The 11,129-nt window shown below is 41.9% G+C and overlaps 1 protein-coding gene across 1 annotated transcript; it reads right to left on the bottom strand.

Moving 5' to 3' along the window:
- Positions 1-10,163: 10,163 nt before the first annotated feature.
- LOC107193313 (39S ribosomal protein L33, mitochondrial) lies at positions 10,164-10,936 on the bottom strand. Its single transcript, XM_015582717.1, has 3 exons — positions 10,801-10,936; positions 10,484-10,587; positions 10,164-10,258 (listed from the first exon to the last, which is right to left on the bottom strand). The coding sequence occupies exons 1-3, from the start codon at positions 10,839-10,841 to the stop codon at positions 10,209-10,211; spliced, it is 195 nt and encodes a 64-aa protein (XP_015438203.1). The 5' UTR covers positions 10,842-10,936; the 3' UTR covers positions 10,164-10,208.
- Positions 10,937-11,129: the final 193 nt, after the last annotated feature.

Raw genomic sequence — 11,129 nt, 5'->3', positions numbered from 1 at the left:
TCTGATGGCGACAAGTCGGGTTCTCATGAAAGATCTCCCTTGGGTCAGTTTCCAACGAGCATCGACGCGTTGAAACGTTGTCCTTCTAATTGAGCTTGAATACTGATTGTACTGATTGATAGGCTGTGAATGCTCTTAGATAATATCTAGGGTGCTGTTAAATAATACCTAGGATGCTCTCGCTAATATCTGAATATTATGTTTTTCTTGATGAATTCTCGCAAAGTGAGCAACGAGCAGAAATCGTAAATTATTACGACACTTTTTTAAATTACAAAATTTTATTTTCCAAAAGAGTAATTCGATTACAATTTATCGATTATATATTATTTTTATGTTTCATTCAAATGTCCTGAGCTACCCACTCTTCCCCTAGGCACGAAATAAACGTAGATCCATGAAAAAGGATCGAGCCGGTTCGTTACACGTCGTCGTAAAAATCGCCTGGCACCGCCCCGCGGGGGATGGTTTTTAACCGTCGCCGGTTGTCATCCCGTGTCCCTTCAAACAATAACGAGAGGACAATGACTAGTTCGAAATTCGCGGACAAAGAACGATGGGAGAGGGGAAAGGGGGATAGCGCGGGCCGGTCGAAATGGCACTTATAATGGCACTTATGAAAAGGAGAACGGTGCGTGGCGACGGCCACAGCCTAAGCGTGTACCTATACCTGTATCCCCCGCAGATACACGGCCGGTAATCGTGGGCACGATTGCAAAACCCTTTCACAGATTGGATTCATTGTGCGGCTTGATCCGGTACAACGCGTCCATTCTGGTCGATAACCACGCTCGGATCGCGGGGCAAAGCCACGCTTCGGGCACTTCTTCCACTTCCGATTATCTTTTTTTTTTTTTTTTTTTTTTTTTTTTTTTTATTATTCTCGCCCGATTGGTAGATATCCGCGGATCGATCCGATCCCACGGGGAAGCGTTCCCCTCCTTCTGTGTGTTCTCGAGACTCACGGGGATTGTGTAGTCCTTTCTTCGTGAGGATCCACGGAGCTTCTTCGGTGGCCATTTTTTGGCCCACGGTAGGAACGTTTTGTGGTGGTCTTAACGACGATCTAACGAGCTGATCGATATTTTCACGATGATACAATGGGAAATAGAGTAGAGTCTCTTGTATCCGGACACCAGGTATCTGAATACTCCTAATATCCAAACATTCTACTATCCGAACCGTCTAGTATCTAAATATTGTACTATCCGAACTTTCCACCATTCGAACGTTCCACCCTAATTTCGAAATTACGCCGACCCTAATTTCGAAATTACGCCGACCCTAATTTCGAAAAATAATTTCACTAAATGTGTCCTTTCCTTTTCATTTCTGCGTCACTAGAATCGAACATGTGTCCTCTTTCGTCATCGTTTCGATACCCATCTCAGAGGTATCGAGAATCCGCCACAGCTTCCACAAATGAAAGGAAAACTGGAACAGATCGGATCCCCTAATTCACCAAATTCCCGACTGTCTTTCTATTCTTGTCCCACGCAAAACCCAATACGCCTTCCATCGTCAATCGACCCCAATTCTCTCTATAATATCCGAGAAACTGCTACACCGGTCACAAAACGAAAAACCGTACCAGATGATCGGTCCCTTAATTTTCCATAATTTTCAATACCCCGTACCCACGAGAACCCAATACCGTCTTGTCTCCCATCACTCTGATCGACCCCCTCCATGTATCTTCGACATCCACAGTCTGCTACATACATAGTGTTTCCGAATTCTCGATACTTTTCATTTCTCGAGAAAATATATGTTTATTGATAATAGTATATAGATTCTTAAATTCAATTCGATTTCGTTGCAAGTGGATATTTAAATCAGCGCTGTCCAAAACATTTTTCGATGGAAAATTCTAGGTGGAAAAAATTAAAAGCCCTAAAAAATTCTGAAAATACGTATTTCTTATTGCAAATTTGCAGCAAGTAGATTTATATTTTCACAGCAACACCGTATTATTACAAGTATTGTCCTTTAAATTTTTCCGATTTTTTGGTATGGTGTATACAAATAATAAAAGAATATTCTGCATTTTCTACAATCAAATTTCTCTATAACCTTCTATTTTATACACTACAAAATTTCCCAAGATCTCTAGCAAGAATTCTCGAGAAGACCCACTACTGTCACAGCATCCAGAAAAATAAAACCATAGACCCAAGGTAGTCCCCTAATTAACCCAATTCAGTGGGCTCGCTACTCCCTGTACGGTTCCGTGAAGCACTAAAATCTTTGTTACACCGTGTCCCACCAAGAATCTCATTCGATCTAGGGTGAAACACTAGGGTTGGGGGTGGTGGTTCCCCGAATAAAAACCTTTTTACGGGGATGGCCAGGAAAAATAAAGGAACCAGAGGAAGAAAAATCTCGGATTTCCTCCTTCCTTCTATACCCCCCCCCCCTTGTCTTTCGCCCTCTCGAGTTTCCTGGATCGTTCTCACCACGCCCAAGCAATTTGCCTTGTGCGGCTACAACTTGCCGATCGATTATTCCTCGATTACCGTGGTGTAACGGGATACCCGACGGCGCGCGTATCCACAGGCCCCATTGTTCCGATTCAAAGGGAGGGGGGGGAGGGGACACGGCTGTGGTTCCATTTTTTTTCTTCCGTTTAATACCACCAGTGGTCCAGCAGACCTGTCGTGAAACAATTATACCCCCTCGAAGACGGTCCTGCGTGTCGCATTCATTTCGAATTACACAATGTGTCGCCGTTACCGTTGTCGAACGCCCTCCCCTCCAGGCTGATCCACATGGAGAAAGGATACGACACAGGAGCCCACAGTGACCGCCTCCCGCGTGGAATTTGGGCAACTCGGGGGCGGAGGGGAAACGTCCTAAATCGGTCTCGCGTCAAGACGTAATTTCGATCGTCGATCTCGAGAGGTTTCAAGGATGTTCGAGGATGATCTAACCGCGACAGGGGGTTTTCTTTCTTTCTTTTTTTTTTTTTTGGTACCGTGTAATGGATATGGGGTCAGACGACACGAACGTGTATGTTTGTACAAGGGTTTTCTTAGACGGAGTTTTCGGAATTTAGGTTATGTCGGTTAACTTTTTTTTCTCTTATACCGTTAACGTTTTCGAGCTTGCGTCGAAAGTTTCTGGTTTGTGAGATTTATCTAATGTCAGTTTTGTGCAGTAACACTCAGGGATAACTTACGCGTTCCATTAATCGCAGTAACTTAGATAACACATGCCACCTTGCAGACGGCTTAAAGGCGCCTCGGACGTATAATAGCCGTAAAATGGGCGTCTTTAAGGCGTCATGTGCTATCTGGGCGTCAACAGCGTCCCTTAAATTTGTAACAAAGCTCACGAAAAGAGCGATCATCTCCGTCATTATATGGCGGCGGCAAGAGTAAACCTTTCTGTTAAAAGTACAGCCGTCAAAGTGTTAAGATCCAAGATACACACACAGTTTACTTTTAAAACACCCTGTACAGGCACAACCCCCCCTGTAATCGCGTTCATCGAACAGACACCAATAACGTCTAAATGAGAAGGATCGTAATGGCGATCGGTCCTCTCGAGGAACGCTCATAGCCGGTGTCGTCAGCGTACCCTCTCCCCCCCATTTCCTCATCCCGTTCTTCGCGACGAAGAACGCGCGGGAATGAAGAATCTTTTACAGTGGTTCACCAAAACACGTTTAAATTGCGGTTTCCTTTCCTCTTGTGGATTATATGCACACACACACACACACACACGCACTGCCCGACATGGTGCACGCGATCTAAAGTGGAAGGGGGAGGAGGAACGGGAGAGGGACGGGTTCCCTCGTGTGCATGCGTGTCCGTGTGTCGAGGGCCCGATTGGTTTCGCCGGGAGGAGGGGCAGGGGCGTGAAGGGGGAGGGAGTATCGTGATAGAGGGAGAGAGAGGTGGAACGACGATGGAAGGGAATCCAATATAACTGCACACACGTTTATAGGGTCGATGGGAATATATTGGAGCGGATATTGAAATACTTGTTGGTAGTTTGAGTCGAAGGCGAGAGATGCCTTTCTCGATGCCATCTTGATTGCGCAATCGAGGCATCGGTCCACGGGGGTACAGAATTTAACGATAAAGATGGTACGGATTATGGAGTCGTGGACTGGGGAACCCCCTCCCAACCTCACCCAGTACGCTGCCACCCATTTATGGCCAGGGATCGCACCTTTTTCTCTCTCTTAACCCTGTTTACGAGGAGATCGCATTGTTCCAATAAACGATGGTCGGCACGATCTTCGATATTTTGTGTGGTTATGATATTAGTTGTGGAGGGTTTGATCGCGGGGGTGGGTACACCGTGTGAACCGGTTGACCCTTTATCGCCACGTTTTGCTTCGGTGCAAGAGTCATTTTAAAAGTGCGTTAAATTCTGTCCCCGGTTAATATCTAGCTTTTGTCAGCACGGATTTGTGGTTTCACTGGTGTGAGATTGATCTCCGCGTTTTCAATTGAGCGATTCAAGTATTCCCGCCAAAAATAAATGAAAAGAAAATGGGTCCGTTTCGTATCGATGTGTTCGCCTTAAGATATGGAGTAACTGAACAATCGTATACCTACGTTATGAATGCATAAAATCCACGGTCCAATAATAACCATGACCAGGTCTTTGTTACATCATAGAAAGAAGTATATACAACAGGAAACCAAAGGGAGAAGAAAAGTAAAACCTAACCCCCAATACAGTTCATTCATCACAACTGTAGTTTAAATGAGTGCAATATTATGAAAAAAAAGTCTGTACATTTTTCGTGAATATATTATAATAAATAGGTAGGTCAAAGGGTGTGAAGCAGCGACGTCTTTGATTCAAGAGGCGGGCGCCCCCACCTTTCTTCGGGAAGCATCGTTTCCATTCTGTTCGTCCGAACCGACACGGACGCGGCAATTTTATTCTTCTCCCCTTCCCCCCCGGGGACTCCACCGTTCACGAGCACCGACAGGATACAAAATGTTATTAGATAGCGTACCAGAGGCCACGGGGAATCACCTTTATTGGGAACGGAAATTTCTTTTCATCGCAAATTGAATGGAAGATCTCCGTGCTCCGGTCGCATTCAGTTCCACGTTGGATCAATGCTAGCTGGGGAGGGAGGGGAGCTCTCGATGAAATATTAATTAGAAAAGAGCAAGACGGGGCCCGAAGATGCAACAGAATGTTCCACTGTTCTCAGACGATATTGGATCGAAACACAGGGATGCAAAGTGAACGTAATTGAAGCACAATTCTTCGAGGGATCGGTTGAAATTTCGAGTGGGGCTGTACGGATACATTAACCCGCTCACTGCATCTTTCTGGTATCTTGTACAAAATTTTCTTTCTCCGTAAAATCAAGAACCAATAGTTATTATTTATTACATTTTTTAACTAACATCTTTGCTTTACCGATTTGAGATAAATGTGTCAATATGGTGGGTATGGAGACACTAAACATCGATTCCAATCCACGCGTAGGGAATACCAGGGACAAACGTAATAATTCATCTTTTTGAGTCTGTAATCGTTAAATGTAGAATATTTCAAAAAAATTTGTACCCGATGACAACCTTGATTACTGGATAACACAATCGAACGTAAAAACTTTGAACAAAATTTGGAAAGATTGTTTTTAAGAAAAGAAACTTCTTCAAAATTTTGTTAACGTAAGTTTACAGTGTCTGTTGTACCATTAAATTTTTGTTTGAAAAATCGACAAAAAAAAAAAAAAGAACAAATCGACTGGAAGAATACGTCGAGGTAAGTCGTCGATTCTCCAGTCGTGCAGGTTCGCAGAAACAAGACTGTCACCAACAGTTTCGTCGGTTCTGCATACATCTACATTACAAAAACGAATGGGATTAAGGGGAGGGCGAGGAAGATAGAATCCTCGAGCGCGAACGATTCTGTCGAACCGGGAATGCAATTCGCGGCAGTGGTGGTGGTGGTCGGGTCTCAGCTCGAGTCGACAGATAGATAGAGTCAAGATTCAATTAGCTCTAGCTGTCAGCTGCATGATACTCGTCGATTCAATACACCTTTCCCGTTCGTGTGCCACCCCCCACCCTCTCCCTCCCTCCGGCACATGTTTCCGCGCGATCCTCCGAAGATCGTGTGCGTGCGCGCGCGTTCGATTCTCTCGTACGTTTCACGTTAAACCGTGCACACGCGCGCGCGTTAGTTGGAAATTCGTTGAGGATGTTCCCCGCGAATTTTGGGAATGATCGCGCACGAGACCGTGTATAAATTAATCGACGACCCTCGATTTTCGAATAGATACCAACCTTAAGAACAGTTCCGATCACAAAAGACCCCCGTAGTCTGCAAATAACTTTTTTTTTTTTTAATTCTCTGTAATACGTTATGTACGCGTAAAGCGTCAGTCCGTTGAATTGAATTCGTTAATTCTCCGCGGCGGTTTCGATTACCAACCGTCGAGAAACTGCGCCCTTTTTGTTCTGCATTACAATTTCCCTCCGTCGATCGGCTCGAATCGGGAAGTGTGGGTGGGTGGAGGGGGAGGGGAAAGCCGTTTGAATGCGCGTTTCGAATACGCGCGCGTAAAGAATACCAACCTACCCGGTGAAATTCTGTGGCGGCCGGGTTGTACGCGTGTGTAGGTGATATAGGTATCACTTATCCGAGAGCAGGGCGATACCAGCCATTTTCAATTTATTTCAAGAGCCTTTTCGCGGCGGAGAAAAGAAGGGTGACTATATACAAATATACAGGGTGTACCACGAAACGTGATCAGGTTAGATTATTCTACTGCTACCTGTTCGATCAAAACCATTTTTGGATGCTTAACAGTGCAGACGATACAAATAGAATACGCAGTCCATTCTTAACCCTTTACGTGAGTGTATTCCAGCTGATCGACACCATTTTGAATATTGTTTTAATTAAGGTGAATGGTATTTTCTTAATGTTTCTTTTTGGTTTAGAAGAAAAAAATATATTTACGATTCTTGCCCAATTCGGCTCAGTATCTGCTGAAAGATGGGCGTAAAAAAATTACAGCTCTACCTATAAAAAAACTGAAGGTGACCGTGAAAATTCTAGGGAGAAAGGGGTTGATAAAAAAAATTAGTACATCGTCTTAAAGCCTTCCTTAAAAAATTTCGATCCAACAGCTAGTTGTAGAATAATTTAAGTTGATCACATTTCGTGGTCCACCCTGTATATATACCACGACTGCCGGCAGAGAGATACCCTATACAACGACCTTCGACCTCCGCTCCACCACCTCCGACCCGTCTCGATCCGTAGGCCACTGCCAATATAGCTGTATCCGGAGTCTGATATTAAGATATTAACCCCTGGTCCACCGACACTGGGTCTCATCTTTGTATTTTCGATGTAACGATAGTACATACGTATGTAAAAATCACTGTGCATAATCATTGCGACATCGTAAAAGCATTATAATAATTCATTAAGAAATTTCCCCAATAGAGCTCGTTTTCGTAATCTCAATTATTAGTTTTTCCATCTTGTACTATAAAAAAGTGTCTTGGCTTAAGCTACAGTGAGAGAAAAAAAAGTGAATTAGTATGAATTGATGATACACTATTTTAGATATAGTACTAAGCTAAAGATTATTTAATCGCAATAATTTAAATTGTTATTAATATGTAATCTAACGGATATAAATTTTCCCTTAATGTGTGTGCGTAATGTTACAGAAAAAGATATTGTTCGATTCAGTTCAGTTTTCCCTCGATACGATTTGTGTTTAATATATTTCCTCTCTATCACCTTTTCGTATGTAGTTAAATGATACTCGCTCTCCGGATAACACATTACGAAATAACGGTCGAGTAACCGCGGCGGGGTTGAAAACCATTTCAAACGGCCCGCTTGAAAAGCCTTCCGATATTTTTGCCTCGTTAATTTCTTCCACGAACGTGCTCTCGAAAAATACACAGATAATACATGTGCTCTCACGAAACTAAACCCCCACAAGTGTGTATAAAACGCAGCTTGTAGAGGAGAGAAATAAAAGCGCGGGAAAAGCGGTATTTTTCGAAAATACATATCTTTGCGTACGCTTTATTCCATACATACTCTCATTTAAACCGTCAAGACGTAAAACTGATGTCTGCGTTTCGACTCTATTGACGTGAACAGTTCACTGCATACATTTAATCTGCATTCTGTTGCGACACAAAATATATCAATCGACCCTTTACGTAATTTTTTATCAACATATCTCTATGGTGGAAACGGGTTCATGTGTTCTGTAAATCGATTGAAATTTATTAGTATTGAACTTAATCGCATGCCTGCTTCCAGGTTGCTTTGCAATGAAAATAGTTGTGGGACAAGCTATAGTGAGAGAGAGTAGGATGGAAGGCGAATGCGTGACAGAGAGAAAGAGAGGCAGCGCTAGGGCGTTACGGCCGCGGAATTATTGAACCCCATTGCAAATGTGAGAGAACAGTCGGTAAAGGGGAGAAGGGGACGAGCGAGAGGTAACGCGATAGGTGGATGGGAGTGAGAGAGTTGTAAAAATGACGCAGTTAATTAGCAGCAAACCACTTTGGCGAGCTCGAGCTCAGTGCACACACTGTAATAAGCAAAGAACAACTCGCGGGCAAAAAAACGCCCTCGAACGCGAGGCAACTGAAACGCGCCAAGGCCCAGACTAGTCGTTCTCTCTCTCTCTCTCTCTCTCTTTTCGTTTCTGTTTTGCTTTTCTCCTGCTTCCTTCTTTCTACCCCCTCTCCTCGCCCCCCACACCTACCGTCAGTTCGACTCGCTCCTTCGTAGCGTACTGTTTCCTCCTTTACCGGTTGCTCCTACCGAGTCGACCATAAACAACGGACGTTTTAACAATTTCGCTGTTGCGCGCTGCTTCGTTGCTCGTTGTACCGAGAGAAAAAACTCCGGGTCACACCTCTTTCTCGCTGCGAGCTACGCTGTTTTTTTCTTCTCTTCCACGAGAATGGTTAACGCGCTCGCGGGGCACTTTAATTGCCTGCTGACCGTTTACCGTGGATCTGGAATAACTTTTTTGTTTTTGGTAATGTTAACCCTTCAACGTACCCTGGCAGATGGTCGATGATTGTACTGGTCAGTAATATTGATGACAGTGACGAGTACGTATCGTTATAATACAGTATATTCATTCAGTCCACTGACTGTCCTGACATTACGGAACCATTTGTAACGCGACAAACATCGTAAGTACGATACGAAAAAGTTTTCCCGAAAAGAAAGGCACGCGAGAAACGTGGACGACAAGAGCTGTCACGTGCACAATCGCGAAAGATAGAAAGATTCACGCTCGAGAGGGGGAACCCCTTCCATGACCGCAACCCTCTTTCTGCCCATGACAATGGTCCACCAGGAGGAATTGAATTGGCAACATCAGTAAACGACGCCTGAGTTGCCGGCGCGAACCACCGAAAAGGAGCAAAGAACGTGAAGGAGCAGGGTGGAAAGTGAGTGGAAGGGGTTTGCAAAAAGAAGTGGGAGAAAGAGAGAGAGAGAAAGAGAATAGAGTCGCGTTTCACGCCTCGTGGATTTCAAACCGTTTGAAATCCAGGTGGAAATAATACAACTTTGCGTTCCTTGTTAAAGATCAAAGGGAACTTACCCCAATCTCAATTTCGAGGTCCTCCGTTTCTCTTTCTCCGTCCCTTCTATCCCTTTCGATACATACAACCACGCGCAAGACGCTTGATATCCGTGGACTCTATTCAAAACCATTTACGAATAGCATCGCATTGTTTTCCCCGACACAATTGAAACCCTTTGTCTCAAATATATGGATATGAAGTTCTATTTTTATTTTTCTTAGAAATATAACTGTGCGTACACTGTTTATTAAACTACTGACTAGTACTTAAAAGTTTGGAGACAAGCAGAATTGAGGAAAATAGAGGGTTTTGAAATAGATAATTGTAAAAAAATGTTTATGTTTTCTGGATCCAAATAGAACACTGAATGAAACATTCTCTTTTTTGAAAGACAGTTATTTAATTACATACTATTTCAAATAGAAATGTTAATACGATTTCAACATGAATTACTAACAAATGTAAATATAGTTTGGCTATAGAGAAAATATATTTTTTAATTGGAATGAAATTATTATAAAAATGTGCATTATATGAAACAGTGATGAAGGGAAATATATAAATGAAGAAATGTATATATTCACTTGCAAACTATTATTTTTCTTATTTTCATCATTTTATTTACAAACAAATTGATAATTATATACTTTTGACTTTCTTCCGTTCCCTGTATAGAACCACAGATCTCACTGTAAACATACAAATCGTCTAGTAAGTGAAAAATCCTCGAGCACCTTGTAGAAATTCTAATTACTGTAACCATTATTAAAATTCACGTAAGCTTAATAGTGTAGACTTTATGAAAAAATAGTTGAGTTTTAAAATCTAATAGTATTAACTATTAAGTTTGAATGTTGTCACATGTTCTTTATCAGTTTATGAAACTCAAAATTTAAAATGTAATCACAATGTACCATATGGATCAAAACGTTCCAGTTCCAACTTATCAGCTAACCTTTCCCTTCTTAATACATATTTGTGTCCACTGGCTATACTTTCCATCAATACCAAAATGTATCTGTAAACCAAAAATGTAGTTCTTAATTGTTATACATATGAATTACTCAATAGCAAGCATATAAGCAGAAACGAAACTGAAAAATGTCAATCGTTTGATTAATACCTTTACATGAGTTATAAAACAGGAATAAATTCAATAATTTCACTGAATGTACACTAACCTAACATTTATATTTAAAAATGAATTATTTGTTGATTTTCGTATACTCACTTGCTCTTAGCTTTTTTAAATAATATGTTTGTTAAAAACATGGTTCATGGATTTGTTTATATCAAATTGAATGCTTAAAATCAAACACTTTTCGGAACGCTCACAGCAAACAATTACTCGAAAGAGGTTATCTATAAAACTTTGAACAGGAATTGACATTTTAATGTAGCGAGCTTCTTTACCATTAATCGAATAGGAAGAAAATTGTCTATTAAGCATTATGTATGTAAGTACATGTACTGTAACACTGGCAGCATACATACGTAATTCGTATTTTGTGTTTATATTAGATGCTTATATAAATACTAGTTTCTTAGATATTTATTAAA

This window comes from Dufourea novaeangliae, unplaced genomic scaffold (assembly GCF_001272555.1).
Source record: "Dufourea novaeangliae isolate 0120121106 unplaced genomic scaffold, ASM127255v1 scaffold7, whole genome shotgun sequence".
Lineage (NCBI taxonomy): Eukaryota > Metazoa > Arthropoda > Insecta > Hymenoptera > Halictidae > Dufourea > Dufourea novaeangliae.
This window is presented reverse-complemented; position numbering and strand designations above follow the sequence as displayed.